Source organism: Acanthopagrus latus, chromosome 23 (assembly GCF_904848185.1).
Source record: "Acanthopagrus latus isolate v.2019 chromosome 23, fAcaLat1.1, whole genome shotgun sequence".
NCBI lineage: Eukaryota > Metazoa > Chordata > Actinopteri > Spariformes > Sparidae > Acanthopagrus > Acanthopagrus latus.
The window spans coordinates 20,544,894-20,570,112 of NC_051061.1; the positions used below are offsets into that span (position 1 = coordinate 20,544,894).

The following is a 25,219-nucleotide window of genomic DNA, read 5'->3' on the forward strand; positions in this document are numbered from 1 at the left end:
CAGAGGGAGAGAGGAGGTGGAAGAGGTGGGGGGAGAGGGGGCACTGTCCGGCAGCTGTTCACAGTGGTCTTAAGTAGCTATTTCACACGGAAACAGAGTCATAGCTATCTGAATTCCTCCAGCTGGCCAGCTCTGTCTGCAATACATTCCTGCACAGGGATGTCTACTGCACTCTCTGCCCTTCCATCTCACTGCTCTGTCGATGCAAATGCCACCAGACCCTCCACCGAGTCTCAGTCCTCCCATCTGTAGATTTATATCTCAAAGGAGACAACATTCTCCCATTTTGATTACTGACAGTGGATACTGATCCTGGACAATATTATTCCTGCAAATTCCATTAGATCTCTGTGTCTTGTCCTAGTGTCATCTGGGTCAGAAGACTACAGAAATTCAAGGATTTCCATTGGTAAAAATCATCTCTCCTTTCTTCTCTCTGGCCCCTTTCTACAGAAACAAGACTTGTGTACACATACAGGATTTAACAGCCATTTAGAGAGCTTGTGTGAAAGTCAAACACTTTTTCCCACAATCCAAAGAAAGATCCATCATTCACACGTGTTTACTTTAGGCAAAAAGCCCTAGGTTGGCGTGTGTGTGTGTGTGTGTGTGTGTGTGTTTAGTGTGTGTTTAGTGTGTGTTTAGTGTGTGTGTTGGAAAGAGTGGGTGGAAGGAAGAGAAAAAAAGAAAAGAATCACAGTGAAAGAGGATACAGAAAGTACAAATACACACACAACTCCGGCAGAAACCTCCATTTTTTTTTCCAGAGTGCATGATGACAAATGAATGAATCGCGGTCTGTGGGGGCAGTATGTAGTGAGCAAGCAAGATTTCGTGTGTATAAAGTAAACAGAGCAGAAAAATCACATTGACGATTAATGTCTGAAATGCATTTTATCAAGAAAGATTAACTTTTTGACTGACAACACAATGGTGATCAGGACAAAACAAAGCCAAGAGTGATGAGAGTCATTACATAAATATTGTATATATTCACAATAACATCAAAAGGCATACATCATAACACTACCTCACTCCAGCCCCAGAATAGTTCAGATATTAAAGATAAAAACCTTCATGAGCAAAAGGAGGAGCTGAACTAACAAAAGGGTCCTGGGAAAAGCAGAGCTGCTCTAATTGAAGATCACAACTTTCCAGAAACAAAGAGAAGTTATCTTATCACTGTGAGATACAGTTGCGTGTGTGTGCGTGTTATCATCGGGCCTTGGTCACACACAGAGATCAGAAGTGTGCCTACCACCTCCTATAACGTCAGAAGCCCACCACACTTGAAGCTGAAGTGCTTAACCACAAACCCTGAATGATAAAGAGATCATGCAATTATGAAGCAGCAATAAAGAAGACAATCCATGGCATCAACCCAAACGCTGCGCTGCAATTGGCCCCGACATCTGTCTGTAGGGGGTCCCAGCTGCTGATTGGCCATGACCGGGTTTGTAGAGGGGCTTCTAATCCTCTCCACACTCTCTGTGGGTGCTCTCAGGGCTTTTCCCACATAAATCAGTCTGGCCTGGGTGGTAAAGTCATCACGTCCACTGTGTCCACAAACACTGCCTGTTAGCACCCCTATCACACGGAGCGTGCTAGCACTGAAAGGCCACCGACCATGAAAGGAGGCCACTGGCTGACCACACCATACACTGTATGTAGGCTCTTACTGGTAACAACATTTAACGCTGTAATGCTGTTGTGAAAAATAAATGCCAAGATTTTTACCTCCAGAGAATTGTTTGAAAAGTATCATGTTATGTCGGTCTAAGTGACCCCTGCCTGGTGAGTGCAAAGGAAGGCCACATTAAGAAGGACACTGATAGCATACGAGTTTACCATTTTGTCTCTTGCCCACTTAAGAGGCTCTGGTCAGCTTTCCATGTTGAAACTGTAAACGTACAATGTCGTTCACTTGCTGTTCTGAATAAAAGCCTATCTGTTAGCAATGTGCGTCACAATAGTGAATGTTATCCCAAGGTATCAAATGCTTAATGGGAGGAATTACAAAGTGCTTTGTACAGCCGGGTATACACAAGCAAAGAGGTGGTGCTAGAAAGGCAGCTTCTACATTAAATGTGTACACTAACATGTCCTGACTGAATGCAGTCCTGCTATGTGTCCAGATTTACATGTATTAGCTATGAGAGCAATGCTGACAACTGTTCAAAGAGGAATGCCACTCTCCCTCCAGCAGGGAACAGAGTTATAAATCCTGTCCTGTCACATCTTTGTTTGTGTGATTGGAGATTCCCCCAGAGTCCTGCGCGAGAACTTTATCGCCGTGGCTTCCACTCTCTTTCACACTTTCTCTCCAGTACAAACACAACACTGATGCATTTCTTCTGCTCTGCATGTGTGTGTGTGTGAAGAGAGACAGAAAAAAGGTCGGGAGAGAGAAGTGATAACGAGACGAAAATGATAACACGATTGAGAATTCATTAAAATGAGAGTACAGACTATACCAGGAGAAATGTCCCACACAGTAACCAGAGGCTGTCCCACTGGTGTTCTTGACACAAGATTAATTCCACTGTTCTCTTTCATTTCTAAAACAATCAAGGAAAGGTCATATTTCCAGAGGGAAGGGCTGGAGCAGCAGCTTCCACTAATGAGATCAGAGAGAAAGAAGACGAACTGGAATTTTCTCATTGGCTCTTTATTTTCTGGAGTCAAGCGGCACAGATTGTAATCCTCCCAAACAAAGCATGTTAGCTTTTGAGTGGAGAAAATTGGACCTTTCAACAGCACTCTTTCAAAGTTTGCTGCAGCAAGTCTTATTAAACACGGGGGTTTGAGAATCCATTACTGGGAGAATGCAGCATTACTGAAATACCTGTCATCATCAAAAGAACAAAAACAAAAGGGCAGCAAACTCAACATTTAGTTTAGAGAAAAACTGCTGAATTCGATGTTTATTTGGACTGCAACTGCTTTTGTAGTGATAACTTTAATGATTATTTTGTGCTCTTTAAAGAAATGGGAAGATTCACATACTGTATCTACAACGATGATCCTATTACAATATTTGACACATTAATCTCTGCTAGGTTTTGTTTTAATAATGTGTTGATTGATAACAGCCTTGACTTTTGTTGTGAAAACATTGTTCGACACGAAGAAGCCAGCAGATGTTTTTTGTGCAATGGTCAAGGCCTTGAGTTTTCCAGAGGAATGATGCACATTTGGAGACTTTGCATGCCTAGATAACAACATGCTGTAAAAACAAATCTCTGTCCCTGAGCACACTGAGAAATCTCTCCTCGGGACCTTCTCCAACTGGAAGCCAGTCAAAATACTGCCATCACCTGCCAGACTGAGCTGGGAGTGCACCTACTACATCCCCAGGGAGTGAAAAACATATTTCACGGCCGGATGAAAACACAAAAACCCAGTTTATTACACCCACTTCATATATGCATGGACTGTATTACACCTATCTCCTTGTCTCTGTCCAGTGTTCACTTGTAGCTGGAGCCAGAGTCAGAAACAAAAGGTTTTAAAGGGATAGTTGGGGAGTTGTTTGAGCTATCTCCCATAGTCTTAGTTCAGTAGATGGCAGTCAGCATGCCCCCAGTTTGGAGAAGCTGCAGGAGTCTTAGTGTAGGAAGATAAGCAATGTTCCATTGTTGACAGGGTCAGCAGTAAAACACGTCAGCCACCTGAAAAAAGGCCCGCACAAAAAATCTGACATCATTTTAGGTGCATGCTTGGAATATTTTAATTGCTTTACCTCACTGCCAGGCAGCTCTTTCTGACTGGAAACTGAGGCCATGTATCCATCTACAGTCTCTTCAGTGCCACCAGTGTCTGTTTTATAGACTAAAGTATTTTAAAGTTAGTTCAGATTTACCAAACTCACACAGTAACACAAAGAATACATCAGCTGTAGAGGAGCAACCATCATGTTCTGTAATGTTAAAATGACTGTTTTTGTCAAAGGAGTCTGGTGGCTTTGCAATTAAGTGGCTTCAGTTCCCCGTCAGAGGGGGCTGTCTGATCTCAAGGTAAAATTCATTCAGAGAAATTAGATATATTAATAATATAGCCTACACTTAAAGGGGTTAGTTTGAGTTTCATGAAGGTGGGATTGTAACTATAACCCCCACTTCAAAAAACCCGAAAGTAACCCTTTAAAGACAATTTTCAATCACTTGCAGCAATACCCACGTGCTAATGAACAATATAGGACTAAGTAATCATGTCATTGTGCACAAAAAGCTGAAGCCAGCTATTGAAAACTTTGCGCTGCCCAACTTTCATCACACGGTGGGTGCCAAATGAAGCAGGTGTCTGCGAGGCCTAACAAGCTCTTTTCACTGACCCCTATAGATGACGTCACACGTACTAACGAACTTCGCTCCAAACCAGCCTGCTACATTCATGGCCCTACCCATGCCTGTAATTTATTCAAGACTAGGACCAGGAATAGTGTGATGTAGAGGGGGAGACTGTGGTGTAGGGGCAGTGTGCTTGAATATTAGTGTGCTGCCCTCCCCTGCAGAGAGAAACTGTGTCATAATGCCGGACTCCTTTTATGATTCAAATCAAGGCTATTGTCTCTGTAAGCGACCGGCTCCGCTCTGTGCAGCAGAACAACTGAGGCACTATACGCCGGCTGCAGAAAATGAGTCCACTGCCATGGGCAGGCTGAGATACTCAGTGCATGGGCCGTGGGGATAAGAGGAATGCCTGCACTTTCTGCAATCATGTAAACACAATTCACGCTCTTATCTGCAAGTCATCAGCTGTAAACATACAAACAAACAAGTAAGCTTGCACAGGATTGGACACATCCCCAGTCGACTGCCATAATACAGAAGTAACCTCTTTATTGACAAATAAAGTGTCATTTCACTCAAATATTCATCCCTGATGTAAATAGTTGATTTAAAGCTGTTGTTTTGGAATAATGATAGCAACATGTCACAGTGCAACAGTCTAAATTCAGATATTTAAAACTTTTAGAGTTCAGATCCGTTACAGTTTGATCTGACTGTCATATTGCTAGAACCCAAAATAACCATCAGAATTGACTTAATCCATCATTAACCAAGAATACAACCTCCAGATTCATATCAAAGCAGGTTTTCTGTGGATCTGGATTTGCATCAAAAAAATCATAACTTAAAACGAGACAGTGGTTCTTAGGTTTTTGGGACAATACTCCACATTTTGGCTGAGTCTATAACAGCTTAATATCATCTTTTATATTATGCCAAAGTGTACAATTCGTAGATCTACAATGCAGTAAAAAGAAAATAAAAGGAACACATGAATAAACTGTTGATTCAGTGCAGACTGTAGACAGAACAAAAGACAGACAACGATGTTCCTTTTCCCGTGAAATCTAATAGTTGTTCTATGACAAATAAGTTGTTGTTGTTGTTGTTGTTGTTTTTGTATTCATATCTCAGCAAAGTCCTGATGTGTGTTGGTAGATTTGGTGTGTGTGTGTGTGTGTGTGTGTGTGTGTGTGGTTAGGGTAGCGGTGGGCCCGATGTTGGGAAGCTCTGCGCACGGACTATCTCGTGTGTGTGTGTGTGTGTGTGTGTGTGTGTGTGTGTGTGTGTGTGTGTGTGTGTGTGTTTGGGTGGGGGTGAGCGAGAGAGAGAGAGAGAGAGAGAGGGAGAGAGAGAGAGAGAGAGAGAGAGGAGGCGGAGTAGCAGCGGGCTCTGGGACAGACGGATCGGGAAGGAAAAGTTTTTCAAAAGTTTCAGGAGGTTAACGGAGAATCACAGCAGCCGTGGCCGAGCTGCGGAGGATAATACGGGATTGGGACGTAACGCTTTCCGGCTGACTTTATGAAAACAATCCCCACCAATCTTGGAGCCTTAATTTTTATGTGAGCTTAATCAAGGATGTATTTCTACTAAAAGCCAGTCTTGAAACGCTGGAAACTTTTCCACCGAAATGGAAGGGAATATTCCATGGATTATTCTGTCACTCATATTGTTTACGCATATTTGTGAAGGTAAGTCTGACCCAGTTAACTCCGTTTAGTCTAATACTCGTAGTTTACAGGCAGCTGGAGGTGGACTGAACGTGTCTGGACATCCACCGTCCGGCTCCAAATTAATTTGGGGCTTTCCTTTATTAACTGGGCTACTTACTGAGAACTGGGGAGCACCTTCTGAACTTTTTAATTCTCTAATTTTACTGAACAGTTTATAGGTTGTTTAACCTACAAATAATAACGGATAATCTACAACGTTTTCCCCAAATCCCCTGTAACAATTGAACCGCAGCAGATAGTGGTAACAGATCCCGGAGACGTTTACACGCGTCACGTGTCAAAGTGAAACACACACTCAAGTGTTTTAGTGTGAATAAATCTCTCAGTGCAGTATGGATAGATTAGGTATTTATAAAGATAATAACTGATCTATATGCAGTTGTTGGTTTTCTAGTGTTGGAGAGCTGCTGCTGCTCCACCGACTTAACAAAAGAAGAAAGGCAGCTCCTGTGCCATCAGCTGTCCTTTAAAACTTTAACCAAGAAGTTTAGGCTTGTGTAATGATGTTAAAACTGATGTTTGTTTGTTTTTTAAAATAGAAATAAAAAAAAAAACAGGGTTAAATAAGATAAAAAGTGTTTAACTGAAGCAGGGAGTGCAGTTACCCCCTCCCTCTCTGAACAAAGACCCTTTAACAAACTGAAGATCTTGTCACTGGAAGCGGCTGAGCAGTGACAGATATGATAAATTAATGGCTCAGACAAACTTGTTTCCGAGCTGAAAACATCTCCTCCTGCCAGCTGTCTCTATCAAGAACACTTTTTCTCTGCTTTTGACAAACTAAACAGCCGACATGCAGTTGTGTCTGCAAGATGCCACAAGTGGCAAAGGCCTGCAATCAGGGAAGCTTGAAATGTGTATCAGCGAGTGGAAACATCAGTTTGGGTATCTCAGTCATGTTTTACAGGGTTAATAAAGAGCTTCTATACGAATATTCTTGTAATGGGACATTATTTATACTGATTACATGGTCTGAGGTTTAAGTGAATGGCATCAAGTCACCTGTGTGGTTCTCTAACACATTTCTCAATTTTCCACAGGGTTCCGATGCGTGGATAAATACAGACCTTGTGAAAATGGAGGGACATGCTTAGAATCACCTACTCGATGCATGTAAGTGGAACATGTGTTAAGATGTACCAGGATAAAATCCTGTGGGCCTGTGTTTCCTTTCAGCAAAGGCTCCAATCTGAGTTTTGTTCCTGCCTGATTCCTTCAGAAACTCTCCTTCTGAAAGGCATTCAAACCTCAAGTGTAGGCCTTGTGTGTAAATTGATTTACACAAGCTATTATCCCTCAGCTGGTTCTTCAGAGGTTCACGGGAAAGATTCATTCCCAGGCCGAAGCGAATGTGCCCTTTTTATATTGTGTTGGCTGTTAATTTACAGCATTCACATGAAAGTAGCGAAAGATTAGAAAATTGATTAGGCCTACGCAGACGAGCAGCAACGAGCCTCGACATGTTTGGCTGCAACACTCATCTGTTGCACCTGTTTTCGAGCTTTGTCAGACATAAATCACTGCATTGTGCTGCACATGAGTAGAGATTTCCCTCTATGTTTCTTTATTCATCTTCAATCTGTGTTATTTTTCAATGCTACACAGTTTACCCCTTTTAAGTAACAGGGGTTCATTTGTAGGCTTTATAACAACTTTTTTGATTGATTGTCTTTGTTTCCTGCCTGCTTTGGGCATTTTTGTGCTCTCACATCTTCTGGCAGTGATAAGGCTTTTGTTTTTCAAATTGGTGAGGGGGGTTGTGTGGGACCACGTTACAATAGTAAAGCTAAATAGCCTACAGTGCCTTGCCCTGGGGTCACTTGTCCCTTTTAAAACACCCTTTAGCTTAGGAAACATGCCTGAGTGTTTCAGATGGAGGAGATACAGTCATTGGTGGAACAAAACCTCCTTGGCTGCCAGCTGCTTCCCTCCAAAACAGTACATTTATTATTTTATTGGAGTTATTTGCAGTTTACAACACCACAGGGTTCAAAGTTGAGCCAATACCATAAATGCGCTTTTCACAGGCAAAAACTAAGTCAAATGTTTCTATTTTTCAAACACAAAAGCAATTTGCGTAGTTCTTTGAGGTCACTATTCTACCAGTAGCAGCCATTACACACCAGCCAATGTGTAACTTGACTGTGGATCGAGTAACCACCACCCACATTTTTAATCATTAGCTGAAGCCAAGGTGGGGGAGACTAACTTGAGTGAGTGAATGTATAATTTTATGCAGCCAGATCTTTTTTCAGCATATCTAACATCATTCTCTGAGCAAATCATTAATTTTCAGCACCACACAGAAATTGAATTTCCCTCCTACTAGAGAAAAACACCTCAATGCTTGGTCTCGCTTGTACATTAATCTCCCTATTTAAGGTCATCTTATCGCAGGGGATGTGTTTTCCTTTGGAGCACACCATTCATTTATCCATTGTGCTCCCTCAGTCCTTTGTCCTGTGTACATGTATCTGTACATAGGTTAAGAGTGTAGGACCTGGGCATGTGTGATCACTAAGCTGGGTCCGCGCCAAGAAAAATAAGTACTCAAAGTGTCCATGGAAAGGATTTCTAATGGAAGGGGACATCGAATGTCATACCACACAGTGCAGAAAGAGTCCCCTAGCAGGGCAGATCAGTGGAGCGGAGCGTGGCCACATGAGAGTGGTCAGACCAGTCGTAGACAGAGGTGAGTGGTGGAGCCACCCCACCCCTTCCCCTGGGAGCCTGCAGAAACAGGAGATCCAAAACAGCAGAAAAGATCCTTTCTTCTACCAGATACCTGCCTGAAACCGGGCACCATCAGAGCAGGTCATAGAGAGGGAGAGAAGAAAGGCCACAGCAGAGTGAGGCCAATACAGAGTCGAGAGAGAGAAACAGAATGCAGATACAGATACACGTTCTGGCATTTGAGAGGAATTTGTAGAACCAGTAGAAAACAACATTGCTGGGAATCACTTCTTTTCCACAGAATCTGGCACATTGTTCTATGCAGAGAATGTCCATCTGTTCCTAGTTGACCAACCACTGTGTTGTTTAAGTTTTTCTTACAGCAAGTATCTTCTTAAGTGACAGTAAAACTGTGTGTATGGCAGCTACCATTGTCACTGTCCCAGATATCCTCTGTCCTGTTGGCAGACACTGCTATGATACCACACTATAGCCCGAACATGTAAGACATCTCAAAGTTATCTCATAGTTCTGTATCTTCTTAGCTTTATTGTGTGTCGCAGTGTGCTGACTTGCACCTCAGGTGATTTAATAGTCAAGGTTGTGGGCCAGAGTTGCTGATAGGGGATTAGAGTAGTAATCATGTGTCAACTGTTCAAATTAGCAAACTCCCTGAATCCCATTTCACCTGTTTCAGTGACTCAGAAAAGATCAGATAATGCTTTTAGTCTGAAAGGGCTGAGCGTTCCAACCTGGCTTCACAACATACTCCCAACGTATTGGCTGCAACTGCTAGTTTTAATGGTTGAGCATGATTGTTGATGAGTGGTTGCATCACTATTCCAGAAGTGATCCAAATATTAGTAAAACTCTAGGTTATTACATTGAAGGGTCTGTCTGAAGTCTGAGATTAGCAGGGAGCTAAATTAAACTACAGTTGTAAGATAAGGTCTTGTGTGGAAAGGGAAATCCAGTAAATACTGAATGAATAGTAGCCTGATATGAGTCAACCTGTGAAAAGCTCAAAGGCCGTTACAAGAGTTGATTGTGAGATGATTAATTAAGGCAGGTACAATGTTTGAAGTGAGCTTGATGAAGATTCTCATTAACATGGAAGGCAAATCCTTCCTGTTATACCAGTTGGCTTTGTTTGAGGGCTGTGAATAAGATGATGATTTTGTAGTTCTTCATGTCTCCTCAACAGCTAATGTTGCTCAAAAACAACAGCTCTGCTCAGCTCTTTTCTTTCTTTTCTTTTTAACACACTTTTCTTCTTGATACACACTTAAATTTTGAGAAGATCCTTCTATGATCCCACTGTAACCCAAAGTTTTGAACTTGACACTGAAGGGCTGAGAGTGTCACAGAGAGTGCGGCCTTCTAGGTGAGCAGTCAGAAGTCCAGTTGAGGAGCCTCCGGCCCCTCGGCTCCACCCCATGAGCAGAATGTGCTGCCTCGAGAGGGCCACGGTGGCGTGGCCGGAGGAGAGATAATTAGGCAGATTGAGAGGGTGTCATTCAGAGAGGATCCAGCTGGAGGGATTGGACTGGGGGGTAGGGAATGGGTAAAGGGAGGCTGGGAAGGAGGGAAGGAGCGGGGGGCGCGGGGGGCTGCGTAGAGGACAGCTGGTGGATGTTGTGATGGTAATCCAGTGAAGTCAGATCTTGACAAAGGGGAAGCATAGGGCCAGGTGCTGCCATTGAGCAGTCAGCCGCCCCCATACTGCGAGAGACAAGCTCGTGGAGGAATGAAGCCGGTAGCTCTCAGTCCCTCTCGCACATGTTGCTTCTCTCACAGTGCGGCGGCTTTCTCTGCATGTTGTCCCAGCTCATCCTCTGCCTCTGTCTCTCATCACAGTGGCAGATCGCAGATTACAACCAACTCTTTCCTCTCAGATCTTCAAAAACCAAATTCAAATAAATGTGCGGCTTCTCCGCTGTGTGAGGCCCACAGATGGATTCAGTGGTCCTCTTCATGTTACAAATGCTTTGCCCTTGGCCTCAGTAGCACAGTTAGCATATAAATTGTGAGTGTTCAGTTATGACCCTGTAGTAACTCCCAACCTCTTAGAATGTGATGGAAGAGGATATCTCTGACTTTGATAAGGAACAGACTGTTTCTGTAGTAAAAAGTTTGTAACTGTTGACTTTTGCAAGGAAATAAAGAGCTGTACATGTTTTAAAAGAAAGGACATTTATTTATTCAATAAGGAAACAAATCTCGTGGGAATTCACAGCTACCAGACACTAGCCAAATGTAGATAAAATGTGCATTGGGCTTGTGCATGTGCGTTACTCATCAGCCATAAAACAAAAACAGTGAGTGGCTGGTAAAATGTTACTTACACAAGCCATTTCGCCAGTCGATCTTCTAGAAGTTTACTTTACTCAATAGCAGATGAAAGTGTATATTTTAAAAATATATATATATATATTTTTACACAATTCACAGAGAAGTGAAAATATGCCATAGCACATATTTACTGACAGACCGTAGCAAAGAGACAGATTATATTGTTAGCTTAGTTCAGAGCACCTCAGTGCTAGTGTTTTCTTTGGCATCTTTATGGTGGATTAGAGAGGAATGCTTAGTAAGATTCCTCCTGTCCCTCTGGTGCTTTCAGGTTATTGTCCGTACCTCCCATCCATTCACCCTGGTAGCCCCTTCAGGAATGTCTTTAACAATACTGTCAGCCTAGTCACATTGAGAATGGGATGTTTGGAATGACTTGTTTGATTTGCAATTAGTTACTTTGCAATTTTGTGAGGCAATATATAGCCCATATCACTCATGCTGTCCTGGCAGGCAGATGGAGCCGCTGTGGAATTCTCTGATGCATTGCAGACTCAGTAGTTTCAGATGACTTATTTGAAGGGCATTGGCCATAACCATGACGAGATGTGTGCTTTCTGATGAAGAGGTTACACCATCATAGGGAGTGGGGTTTGGGTTTGTTGCCCCTTCATGTCTCTGGGTCATGACTGGAGACTAGGAGCTGTGGTTCCCAGGCCCAGTCACAGGAAGTGGTGCCTTCTGACCTCTCTGCTACGCACATCCTGTCTTATCGAAGAGGCTTAAGCAGCTTACTCAGTGTACTGAGGCCTCCATTTTCCTCAACTTTCTCATCTTCTGCCTAATTTTATTTCATCTTCTTAGCACATGGCTACATTGCTCTGAAACTGTTTCATCCCTGGAATTTATAAGTGAGCATGTGGAAATGAAAACTGTGTGCTCACTCGCACGTCACACAAATCTAGAAAACCAGCCCTGTGTGCTTGTGTTTTATTATTCTTTTTGGGTTCGATGTTTGTCTGAACCACACGCTCATGTAGGGATAAGCCTGCATCTGAAATCCCATCCCCTGGCTGTTCTTCAGAGGAGACTTTCAGCCAGGCTTGATTGAAATAACTGAGGTCCGCCAGCAAAATTTCCCCAGTCTCTCCCTCCCCTTTAGAAGAGGAAGGGATGGGTCCATCATTAAATGATTCAGGAAAAGGCATTCGCTTTTCCACCAAGCACACTTTCCACAGACAACTAGGCAACATTTTGTCAATGTTTACTGTTCCAGAATTTAAGATTTATCAGAGCTTAACACACAGTTGCTGCATTTTTGTAATTTGTTAAAGTTTTATAGAATGTTTCATCAGGTATGACTGGCCCACATCTTTCTTTAATACCTCTTGTAGTTTTTCGGGTGACAGCATTTAAGATAATATTCACTTTCAGGCTGTTTTCTTAGTGTTCTCCTTGGCTTATCTTAGCTTTGCCAGCACACCATAAACCAATCTCATTCTTTCAGGACTTACAGCTTGTGAGAGTACTGGTCTCTATCAGTCAGTTCCTGTCAACATTATTAAAATTGATTTCTTTTTTATCAGATGTGTAGTTTTATTTAAGCATCATTAACTGTGCACCAAATGTTTGCTTTGAAATGAGTTGCAACACAGGCCATTAGAAGGTCTGGGTATCTTTTGTTCCATTATATTTGTACTGTTCGGGCTAACTTGAGACAAAACACCAAAGACGGCATTGCAGTGGATCATTCGTGTTTCACTTGGGGACGGGGTCTTTTAAAATTCTGTTTCAAAGTTTAACAAAATCTGGTTCAGTTTAGGTGGTTGGGTGGGGTTTTTGTGGTTGAGTTCAGTGAATGCTTTGAAAGACCTCGACCCTGGGATTCATGCAATGTGGTTATGGGCAAACGCGTTGCTATTTGAAAAATGTCAGGGAGTATTCTTCCAAAGGTCTGTTGACACTTGAGTCAGATTTGTTCAGATAGTGTTTGAACTAAAACTGTAAAAACTATTAGCACGTGTCTAGCCTTTTTAATAGCAGCACTACTCGACAACAAGAGTACATTTTGGTTCTCTTAGGTGCAGACGATATGTGCAGTTTGGATTCTGGATTTATATTCTTATGCATGTAATGGTGAGTGTTTAGGTGAGAGGGATGCACTGACAGCTGGTCTAGCTTCTCCTACAAATGCATTGCCGCTTTTCCTCAAGAGAAAGTTAAATGTCCTCATATTCACATGTTTAATATTCATGCTTGAGGGGTGCTCTGAAAACCTCCCTCTGGAGATTTCAATACCTCCTTTGTGTGCCTAAGCACAATTGTTGAAACAAACTTTGCGCTTTAAACTGTGAAACACCAATCCTTTTAGACATGATCATACTTAATTACCAGACTGAACTGGTTCTGCATGTTGCTTGGTGCTACCTGCATATGTAGGGGATCACTTCTCTGAAGTGCTCCAACTGTCCTTACGAAACCCTGTCTCCCAACACCCCCTTTTTCTCACTCCGGCTCTCTCTCACCATGGGTTACTGTTGCCAGGCTACAGCCCAGGCCTGTTGGTCCGTGTAAGCCCAGGCCTGAAAGACTAGCTGTTTGGGTCACTGCTCCCCCCCAACACTTTCATACAAAGGAGTTCTGACTACTTTAGCTCTTTTATTTGGGCCACAAAACACTCCCCAACCCCCAATCTGGCTCTTTGCTGAGAAAGGGAGAGCCAAGCTGAGGAGAGCAGAGCAGAAGAGGCTGTTTGAAGGAGGGGGGAAGTGGATGGGCTCCTGTTGGCAGTGTGGTGTCAGTATGGACTCGCATAAAGGAGTAGAGCTGGTTCCTGCTTGCTTGTGGAAGGAGGGGTTGAGGGAATGAGTCTCTGTTGAGAGAAAGAGACAGTGTTGTAAGAGTTTAATATTTCTTTTTAGCAACCTCATGGGAAAAAGGATTTAGTATATGTTGATTAGCTGCTGTTATGCAATGTAGAAGTTGAAATCTTGCCCCAGTTCAAAAGTTTGTAGTTCTGTCATTGTTGCTCTTTTTCTCCATTTGGTTTAGGAAATGTCCTCTGAGATAGGAAGACTCCTTTATACTTTTTGCTTTGTGGTGCATGACTGAGTGTATGAACCGTGTCAGAGATTACAGCCTCTTTGTTCACAGGTGAGCCACCCTTTGACCTCTGGCAGAGTAGCTGCTATTGTATAGGAGAGGATGAGCTCAGGTTACCCTGCAGTGACCCAGAAAGCAGGAAAACCGGCATTGTGTTACAAGTATAGATGACAGAACTCACTCACATAAATCAAACTGTTTTAGTCAGAAGGTCCTTATACTTGATGCTGATCAACAAAGAAATCAAGGCACATTGCTGGAATGTCATATTTGAAATTACAAAAATGTTTTATGAGGTCATTTGTACTTTTTGAACTATTCTTTATTGAATGTTCGATGATGCTATCACCTTCTTTTAAATTTTTCTGCAAATCCTTTCTTTTATGGGTTCACGATACTTCTCTTCCTCAGAAGCTGAGGCTGGTTGTAAGTTTCTTTCTTTGTGTTTGGGCTTGTAGTGATTGCTGCATGCGTTTGCTTCATTGCAGTGATGCCTTCATGTTATTATCTTGAAACTCTGTTAAGAGGAAATATTAATGCATGTGTTTTGGGGGTTTTTTTGGCAGATGACCATATCTCTTGGGTGGTGTTAAATGGCCAATGTGTGTGAGTTTGTGTGTGCGTGTGTGTTGGTTACTGGACTTGTCCCATGAGCATAACACTCCAGTTGTTTTGGCTTAAAGTCTGGCAGGAGAGGTAGATGCCAGACACCCAGAGGTGTACTGACAGATGTGGACAGATGCACGGGGCCGAGGCTGCAGCTGGCAGGAGTCCTCATGTGTGCTGACACGGAGAGATTACCCATTCTGGCCATCCCTCCCTTGCACTCAAAGACCTCCTCCTCATCTGCTGCACTCTCTTCCTCAGAGGTCAGAAGTCGGCACTCACTAAATATGACTCAGGGGCCCATTGCACAACAGCAGCCTGCACCTGCCGTCCACATCCTCCACAAATAAGGCTGGGCCCAGGCGAATGCACAGTTCCTGTCCGTCCCTCTTTTCCCAAAGGCAGTAGAATCCACAAGGTTGTAAAGAGCCTGATAAGGAGACTCTTGAGTGCACCAGGACAAAGTTGCACGTCTCTCACAGTCTCCCTGCACTGATAGCACTCTGATTTGTGTGTTATGGGAGTAGCATGTTGGCAGTGAGTCAGGTCTAGACAAAAGAATGTGTGCTTTGGCTGCTCAGTGCAGCATACTTTCGTATGCAGTGACAAATAATTTATCTGGCATAAATGCTATCGTCATTCTCACACACTCATACACACAACAACATGCATCCATGTGTAACACACACAATTAAATAGCAATGCACTTCATTCTCATAGTTTAAGTATTTTTGGATCTTGATAAGAAAGTTAACACGCTCTTTGACACACAGTATTTCTTCGAGTGGGTTGTAAATTATTCTCTCTCCACAGAGAGTAACAATGGTCTTCGAGGAACAACATCCTGTATAGACTGTAGCTCTTTGGCTTTCATTAGCAGTCAAATACCCACATTGCAGAGTGGCTCTTGTGGAATTTTACTGTCGGTCTGCACTGTATTGTATGCCGTCTTTGTGCCACATTCGTGTTTAATTTTTTAGTGACACACTAGATTCCAGACATAGTTAATTTGCCTCTAAATAAACCCAGCCAAGCCATGACAAATAGCCATGGGGACCGAGGGTGGGGGTGGGTAGGGGGCGATTGGTTGGGTGTCAGGCTTGCTTGTTCGTCTGTGAGGTTGCTAGGGCAACAGGGATTGTGCATTCGGAGCGAGTGCACTGTTTTCAGAGCAAGGGACGAGGGATTACAGGAAATATGACATGACATTCTTGCTGGACCAGACCACTCTCTCCTCCTCTTCGTCGCTCTCGCCACCAATTCCACCCTCTAAAGACATTCTCTCCTGCAGAGCAGCCCCACCCCGCTCCCTGCAGCCTGAGTGACATTATCATCACAATTAGACGGGGGACCTCTGACATCTGACCTCTCAGCGCGTGAGAGGAGGGGGTGGTTTTGGGGAAAGCCAAGCTGGCGTTCAGGGGGGCTTTAGGAGTCCAAACTCCCCTTCAACATCACAACCAGCGCAGCTTCATTTTAACTTCCAGACCAAGTCTCAGTGCCTTAGAGCTAACCTTTTATTGTAGTCTTGTAAAAAAAAAATCCTGTGTAGTGTCCAGTTTTTCTTAACCACAGCAGAACAGCCAGAGACAAAGCAGGCAATTTCAGTGAAAATCTACATCCGCATCAGTTCATCCTCTTTAGCCTTGCCTGGAGCGACTTCCGTCTCCAAGAGTCAAGAGTCTCAACATTTTTTAGTCTTTGTTAGTCACGCTTTATTAGACAGGAGTCAAAAAAGCACACCAGAAAAGTAAAAGATGAACAAACACTGGTATAGTGGTCATGCTCCTGTAAAAGGGAACAGATGAAAACCCATTGTTGATCCTGCCCAGGGGTTCTTCTCCAATGAAAGAGAAGACAGAGCCCAAGGGCGGGCCAAAACCCAGCCGTCACTGCCCTGTCAACAGCATCAAACAATCAAACAGCCTGTTTGAAGAGGGGGTTTGTATCCAGCCAGAGGCTCCACTGTGGGTGTAGAGTTACCAGATCATACTGGACCCCTTAGTAAGTCCAAACCTTGTCTACGCTCCCATAGGACCTCTGCAGAGAGCTGTAGGAGGCCCTGTTTATGTGTTTATTTCTGCCTCTTAGAGGAGCAGGTAGAGGTCAGGCATACACAATGTCTACACAGCCCGCGAAGCAGAATAGCAGCAGCAGCAGTGGTAGCAGCAGCAGTAGCAGCTTGATCCTCCACCTGTGTCTACACACGGTGCATTCGGGCACAGTACTGAGTGTAGGTCAGTCATGTTTTGGCAGCACTTATGGCCACATACACAATCAGTGCAGTTATGAGACAGAATGACCAAAAAAAAAAACCTAAACATGTAGATAAGCCATTAGTGTTTCACAAAGAGGTGGATGTGTTGTTTCTCTCGAATACCACAGCTGCTTCTCCTATTCACTTCATGTGCTGTGTGTAGTCCTCATTTTTCTCATGTCAGTGTTTTTGGCAATTGTTAAGTTTCCAGACTGCTGTTTCTGGGTGTGTTCTTTTTCATATATGAGAACAGAAACAAGAGCTGAGGTGCGGAAAAACTGTAACAGTGGAGGAATGTTAGCTGACATGGAGACACTGAGGCTTTCCATCTGGAAATAACAGATTGTGTGCTTTGTTAAACGTATTAGACACAGAGACATGACATGCCTCCATCTTAATGTTTCAAAGATTGTTTGTGTGTCTCATTCCATGAACAATGTGTTGCATGATTAGTGCTTGTGGAGTAAACCAAGTTAATATAAATTCAGTCCAGGGCCCAGGCGCATTACTCATGCCAAGGTATGAGTCAGGCAGAAAGCTTTGCCAAGATGACATTGGGCCCTGATTACTAAACCCAGTACATGATGGGAAGTGGGCTACACCAGAGTTGGAGTGTCACAGCTCTGTATTAGTTAACGTTTTTTTCATCCTAATGTTTGTGTTTGTGTGTGTGAATTTGTTTTTCTAGATGTCGTCCTGGATTCATTGGTCCTCTCTGTACACACCTGGATCCCTGTCATCGATCGCCATGTCTGAATGGAGCAGCTTGTAAGAGCCAGGTGGTCAATGGCATCCCACAATACACCTGTGTGTGCCAGAGAGGGTTCAGAGGTACATACATCACAATTTGTCGTCATCACAAATGATCAGATATGAGAATGGGGATCGAAAGTTTATGTTTTAACTGAATTCAATTCACTATTTAATCTCCAGGCCAAGACTGCTCCCTCATTGATGCCTGTGCCACCAGTCCCTGTGCCAATGGGGCCCGTTGTGCCAATTGGAATAACCACTACAACTGTTCCTGCCCACCTGGCTTCCAGGGAAAGAACTGCCGCAATGACATTGATGAGTGCCGCAAGCCTGGCGTGTGCCTCAATGGTGGCCTCTGCATTAACACCCATGGGTCCTTCAGTTGTCGGTGCCAACCTGGATACAGCGGGCGCACATGTGAGGTGTCCACCCTTCCCTGCGCCCCATCTCAGTGCCTTAATGGGGGCACCTGCCGACAGACCAGTGACCATACCTATGAGTGTGCTTGCCTACCAGGTAAAATAGCTCTCTATCCACCTAATAGAACACACATGCACACATACAAACAAAATTAGAGTCAGTGCAGAGACCCTGCTGTTTTCCCAGGCCCTTGGCACTGTGGTTCAGGCATACAGAGTTTCCCAGCCTGATGACGTGTATGTTAGCGCTGTTACTGGGATTTACGCCTCTGTCCCAGGTCAGCTTCCTGTGTGCTATTAATAGCTACTGATGGGAGATGAGATGGTGGGAGAGTTGAAGAGGCAGCCCGCCGGCACTCTACTCCACTCTGCTCTGCTCACAACAGAAGGAATTTACTTTATGGACCTTCTGGTTTCCCACTGGGGAGCTGACAGGAAATGTCTCTTGCCAGAGAGGAAGTCATTGAAACTGTGAGAGATTATAAAACAAGCAAACACTGCAGGGAGTGCGGACCTCTGAAGCAGGCAGGAGTCATGGCTGTTGCTGGCATAGTATGGGAACTGTCATGAGAAGATGTAAACAATCAGACACCCTCTGAACCTTTTTACTGCCCATGTTGCCCCACACCTCCTAAAGTGTGGGAAGTATGACTCAAGGATATGTGTAGAGATGCTTAGTGTCTGGAACAGGGACCACTGAATGTTTAATAAACTCTCACTCTGTGTGTGTTACTGTGTCTGTGTATCATAACTCTTTTCTCTCCATCTGTCCTGTCTCAGGGTTTGAGGGTCACAACTGTGAAAACAATGTGGACGACTGTCCAGGTCACAAATGTATGAATGGAGGAATATGTGTGGACGGAGTCAACACCTACAATTGCCAGTGCCCACCAGAGTGGACAGGTACAGCTCTATTTACATCATATTTAAAACAAAATATATATAAGCAGTATATCATGATGAGAATGTGTGAGCTAATATTTCACATTTCCACAATAGGACAATACTGTGCTGAGGATGTTAATGAGTGTCTCATGCAACCAAACGCCTGCCATAACGGGGGTACTTGCTTCAACACCATCGGCGGGCACACCTGTGTTTGCGTCAATGGTTGGACTGGAGATGACTGCAGTGAGAACATTGATGACTGTGCCATAGCTGTCTGTTTCAATGGTGCCACCTGCCATGACCGTGTAGCATCCTTCTTCTGCGAATGCCCAGTTGGAAAGACAGGTAAGTGGGTTTATCAAATGGCCTCTGTGCCCCTCTTAGTCCTAGCTTCCATGTTGTAACTGACATGTGCTTTCTACACAGGTTTGCTGTGCCACCTTGATGATGCATGTGTGAGTAACCCCTGCAATGAGGGTGCAGTGTGTGACACCAATCCTCTTAATGGCCGCGCCATTTGCACCTGTCCTGCTGGCTTTGTAGGCGGTGCCTGCAACCAGGACATGGATGAGTGTTCAATTGGTAAGCCTGAAGTTTGTGTTTATACCATTGTTAGTGTTGGTTTACGTTCAGATGTGTTTCATGTACTGAACCCCTGCCTTCTTCTCACAGGTGCTAACCCATGTGAGCATTTTGGGAAATGTGTGAACACAGAGGGTTCCTTCCAGTGCCAGTGTGGTCGGGGATACGCTGGCCCGCGGTGTGAGATTGATATCAACGAATGCCTGTCCATGCCCTGTCAGAATGATGCCACTTGCCTTGACCGGATTGGAGAGTTCACCTGCATCTGCATGCCAGGTATTGACACGTTGTATTTCAGCAATTATACAATGTGTAACTCCTTATTTCATCCTGATGTCTTTAACATAGGACAGGCTAAAACCAGTAGCTGCATGGAACAACTGATTGTTTAAACTTGACCTTCTAAAGTAGGTTTATCCACAGAGCTGCCATACTGACTGCCAGTGCAGACTATTATGTAATACATCCCCATTGACGTTGGGGGTATGGAGGCGCTGCTCAACTCTGAGTACACTGTACAAGCCAGACAGGGTATTAGTTTGGACTAAGTGATGGTTTGGACATTCAGTGACAAAAACACAGTGAAACTCTCACGCACAGTCCTACATGCATCCTGGGGTTTTGGGAACTATACAAATTAGAGCTGGGAGTCGGGTCTATAGGACTGGATGTGAGAGAGGGCCAGCAGTTAGGGGGAGGAGTGTGCAGTGAATACTAATGAGAGGTAGAGTGGTGGGAATGGAGTGGAACAATAGGGCCCCTCTGTGCTCCACTTTGCACCCCTCATACACACACAGAGGGAAAGAGGCCTTTTCCCAGAGCCTCCCCCCCCTCCCCCTTCATTTCCAGAGACAGGCCCTTCCTCCTCACCCTCCTCATCATCAGCCAGCCTGGCAAAGCTCATGTGGAGCTGCTGATTATTTCTGATTCCACGCTAGCCTCTCCCCAGGGGCAGCACTCTGATCCACACTCTGTTTCACCTCAATGAAGGAGCCCTTCATAGTTTGCAAAACGCAAAATGTATAACATGCGTCTGGTGAATGGGACACTCACCCAGGGAGGGGTAATGCTCCTTGGACAGTAGGGTGTGGTAATTTCAGGTCAGTAGAGTAGGAACACTGGGGATGCTCCAGGGAGCTTTTATTCCACCCTGTGGTTCAGCAGAGGCCAGTGTCAAAATTCTGAGGCTTCTCATGAGAGAAAAGTTTCCCACAGACCCTTTCCTCATTGCAAAGAGTACACACAATCACACAGACACCATGCTGGCTTGAAGAGACATACTCGTTCATAACAACTGAACAATGTCAATCTGAAAGATCTGAATTCAGCATGAATTTCTCTCTTCCAGGCTACATGGGGACTTACTGTGAGATTGACGTAGACGACTGTGAGAGTAACCCATGTGTGAATGATGGCATCTGTCGGGACATTGTCAATGGCTTCACATGCACCTGTCAGCCAGGTAAGACTTTTTTGACGGATCCTTACTTGTACTCCCTTTGTTCATTTCTTTTCCTGTTAACAACTCCTACTCAGTGACAGCAACACTAAGAACAGAAAGCCAAAGTTTAAATGCCCCCACGACCAGAGGAGGGAGGGTCAGACTTGATACTTCTGCCTGCTGCTGTTTAGAGCCACCACTCATATAAAGAGGCAGGCCCAAAAACCTGCCTATCCTCTCCTCTTGCCTGAACAAAGACACTATTGTGACCCCCGCCCCCCTCCTCTGTGGAATGTGGAAGGGACAGCAGTCTCCCTCATCCTGCCCTGGTGGTGGGGAACAGCAGTCCTGCTAATGAGATTCTTTTCCAGGTCCGCAATTTACATCTGGGACAGACGTCCCCCCTCCACCCCCCATCTAGCTATTGAGCCGGTGGAGCTGATGCAGGAAGGGGAGGGGGGTTCCCTAAAAGAGAAAACAATCCCACCGTCTCCTCTACCCCCCCTTTGCAGCCCAAGCACCAACACACAGACCATCTTGACACTGTTAATCAACTGAGCAGTGTGCTACCCATGCACCAATTCACCCCTGTCTGGGCACTGTGCCCACTGATTTCAAGCCTGCTCAGTTTCTCAAGCTTTGCAAGCTAGTAGAATTATTATTATTATCATGATGATGATGATGATGATGATGATGATGATGACATTTCAGTTTAGAGCAGGCATTGAGCAGCCACAAAATGTAGCTTTAAGTGAAGTTAGCTGAACCTTCCTAAGTTACATTGCCAGATATTCCAAACCAATTGTAGCAATATTCATTTATTTTCAGATCCACTTTGCATGGATTCGATTGTTAATCTCCCCTTAATAACATTATCAAGGTCGCTTTCCAGTGTATTTAGTAGTGGTCATCTCAGCACTGGTCCAAGTGCACAGATGACATGTCCTTAACCAGTCGAGACGCTCTCAAACCCAACCTTAGCCAGACGTCACTAACCTACCCGCAGACCTCTGCCCTTCAGAGAAGAGACAAAACTGCCCTCTGACCTGAGCATGGACCCTTCCACTGGGCCTTCTTTCTGACCCTTCACCTCTGTGTTTGTATGTCCCAGGGTTTACTGGCACCATGTGTCAGATCGACATAGATGAGTGCGCCAGCACACCCTGCCAAAATGGAGCAAAATGCTACGACCGGCCCAATGGGTTCGAATGCCGCTGTGCTGAAGGTAAGGACTCCTGTACTTAATAGTTGTCAGTGGATAGTTGTTTAATGGGACACAGCTCAAGATGTCTTCCCAGGCAGAAGAGCAGATGATCCTCAACCACTTGTTGGGCTGTGTTTGGTCTTTGTTAAGTGTTCAGTGTTTTGGGGGGTCAGCTATTTCTCTGAATGTCTGCTGGGCGAGCAGACTGACTTGAGGCCCCTAATCCCACTCTTTCCCTCATTGGCTCTCAGGATCATGGGGTCACTGAGGACCAGCAGTTGCCAAGAAAGGAGCCTTGGTCATCACCCCGACATCTGTTCATCTATTAAACCCCCACACACCACCTTATGCCACATCTTAACCTTCATTCCTTCACATTCAGTCATGTCCATCTTTGAAAACATACCCAGATACAGTGAGCTATGGTAAAGTTTGTCACAAAGGCTGCATGTATGAGCAAGCTGTGTGTATACATTGATATTTAACATGTTTATTTGGACCTATGCCTACGGAGGAGCCTGTTTCATTGTTTCAGTCACCAGCTGCTTGGTATTCCTTGTGTTTGTGGGCCCCTTCTGTTGAGTGAAGTGGCCCTGTTTGACGTGGTGCAGTCTATTGTTCCCTCCGCCACCGAGAACAAAAGCAGGACTGGGAGGCCTGTGTAGGGCCCTTCTTTACTGCTTTGCCCAACTCAGCACTGCAGTACACACATACCACACAGACCAACACTTACTTGCCCAACACGCAGACACTGTTGACATGGAAACCACAGCAATCAGAGCCCAAAGTGTAGAAGGTTTTATAAGGAAAAAGTGGGAAAAAGAGCAAAAAAAGAAAAACAGGCCTGACCAGATCCTTAACACCAATCTCCATTTATGTTTTTTTTCTTTTTAGGATATGAAGGGACACTCTGTGAGAGTAACATTAACAACTGTCAGCCTGACCCATGCCACCATGGTACCTGTATAGATGGCATTGCCAGCTACACCTGCAACTGTGATGCTGGCTACACAGGCTATCGCTGTGAGAACCAGCTCAATGAGTGCCACAGCAACCCCTGCCAGAATGGGGCCAAGTGTGTTGATCAGGTCAACAAGTACATGTGCCACTGCCAACATGGAACCTCAGGTAAAAGAAATGCATCCATAAACACAATGACAGACCTTAGTAATTTAAATCTTAATGATTTGAATATGTAAAAGCTAGCCAACTTTTACAGTAAATGTGAAAAAAATATTAAAGATATAGCATTTGGATTTACATTTTCTATACTGAATCATATTTTCTAATGTTTACAATATTCTAAAAGCCAAATGTAAAAACTCCAACTCTTCTTCGAACAGGTGTCAACTGTGAGATCAACTTTGATGACTGTGCCAGTAACCCATGTGACTATGGCATCTGCAAAGATGGCATCAACCGCTACGACTGCGTTTGCAAACCTGGCTTCACTGGTAAGTCCCTCTGACAATTAAACCACACATTTACTGTGAATAATCAATTCTCAGCGGAAATGTCAACAGACACACTTTAATAATATCTAACATGTTTCCTGCCAGGTCCCAAGTGTAATGTGGAGATAGATGAGTGTGCATCCAGCCCCTGTCGCAATGGAGGAACATGTGTGGATGAAGAGAATGGATTTCACTGTCAGTGTCCTGCGGGATTTAAGCCCCCTTACTGTTACTCCCAGGTGGATGAGTGTGGCAGCAGCCCATGTATCCATGGCTCATGCAGGGATGACGTTAATGGGTATGAACTGTTACAGCCTGAGTTTAAAGTGACTCTTTCTATGTCAATGAGAAACGTGGCATGACCACCTTGTTGTTTCAACTTGTGCATCGATTCATTATCACTGACTGTACATCTGTATTCCCAGTTACCGCTGTGACTGTGAGCCCGGATGGGTGGGGAAGAACTGTGACCTGGACAGGAACGACTGTTTGCCCAGTCCCTGCCAAAATGCTGGCACTTGCATCGACCAGCTCAATGGCTTCACCTGCAAGTGTCGCCAAGGCTTCAGAGGTAAGGGGCTGGCATAGTAGCCCAGCACACAACAACCAATTGACCGATCAACATCAAAAAGTAGAGTGCCCACAGAGGAATACACTGCAAAAGTTATAGTTAATAATAATAATTATAATAATAATAGTTAATTGTCATAACTGAATATCTTACAGACTGAGATATAAATATATTTTAGTCAAAAAGATTCGTACCACATCGTCTATCATTTTCCTTCTGCTCAGCTACAATTATCTACCTCCCCCTAGTGGTGCATTGAAAATGTGCAGACACATTCACCAGTATTCGACCAAGTATTGACTACATCATAACACAGTTATGTAGTATATTTAAATGTCTTGTCTGCTCCTCCAATAGGTAACCTCTGCCAGGTGAACATCAATGAATGTGCATCCAGTCCCTGTCTTAACAAGGGTACTTGTGTGGATGGTGTGGCAAGCTTCACCTGTGTGTGTGAGCTTCCCTACAGTGGACCCACTTGTGCTGAGGTCCTCACCCCTTGCTCCCCTAACCCTTGTGCCAACCATGCCATCTGCACCCACACGCCAGACTACTTGGGCTATCAATGTAACTGCCAGCTAGGGTGGCAAGGTAAGCAAGTTTAGTACAAATCATCTCTGTGCCAGCCCATTATTATGTTTGTCAATAAGTCTTATAAAACTTGTTTTCTCATTTCGAACGTCACTGTACCCTTTATTTGCATTCTTCAGGTCAGCTGTGTAATGTAGATGTGAACGAATGCATCTCAAACCCCTGCAAGAACCGTGGGACCTGCACTAACACACCTGGAGGCTTCCTGTGCTCCTGCCGATCTGGATACAGTGGGCTGAACTGTGAAACAGACATCAATGACTGTTCTCCCAGTGAGTGGTCACATAAAGGATGAACACTATAATATTCTGTTACTGTTGAACACAACACCAGATCCATGCACATGTACTTGACCTGACCA

General features: G+C 44.3%; 1 protein-coding gene across 1 annotated transcript in view; it reads left to right on the forward strand.

Annotated features, from left to right (window-relative positions):
• Positions 1-5,717: 5,717 nt before the first annotated feature.
• Positions 5,718-25,219, forward strand: part of notch3 (notch receptor 3) — a 28,347-nt gene continuing 8,845 nt past the window's right edge. The window contains exons 1-16 of the mRNA XM_037088558.1: positions 5,718-5,983; positions 7,066-7,138; positions 17,644-17,786; positions 17,889-18,224; positions 18,908-19,030; positions 19,127-19,360; positions 19,442-19,597; positions 19,688-19,873; positions 20,946-21,059; positions 22,150-22,263; positions 23,137-23,370; positions 23,586-23,696; positions 23,802-23,994; positions 24,122-24,267; positions 24,625-24,858; positions 24,978-25,130. Coding sequence (XP_036944453.1) covers positions 5,923-5,983; positions 7,066-7,138; positions 17,644-17,786; positions 17,889-18,224; positions 18,908-19,030; positions 19,127-19,360; positions 19,442-19,597; positions 19,688-19,873; positions 20,946-21,059; positions 22,150-22,263; positions 23,137-23,370; positions 23,586-23,696; positions 23,802-23,994; positions 24,122-24,267; positions 24,625-24,858; positions 24,978-25,130 — 2,611 coding nt within the window. The 5' untranslated portion in view covers positions 5,718-5,922. The remainder of the gene's footprint in view (positions 5,984-7,065; positions 7,139-17,643; positions 17,787-17,888; positions 18,225-18,907; positions 19,031-19,126; positions 19,361-19,441; positions 19,598-19,687; positions 19,874-20,945; positions 21,060-22,149; positions 22,264-23,136; positions 23,371-23,585; positions 23,697-23,801; positions 23,995-24,121; positions 24,268-24,624; positions 24,859-24,977; positions 25,131-25,219) is intronic.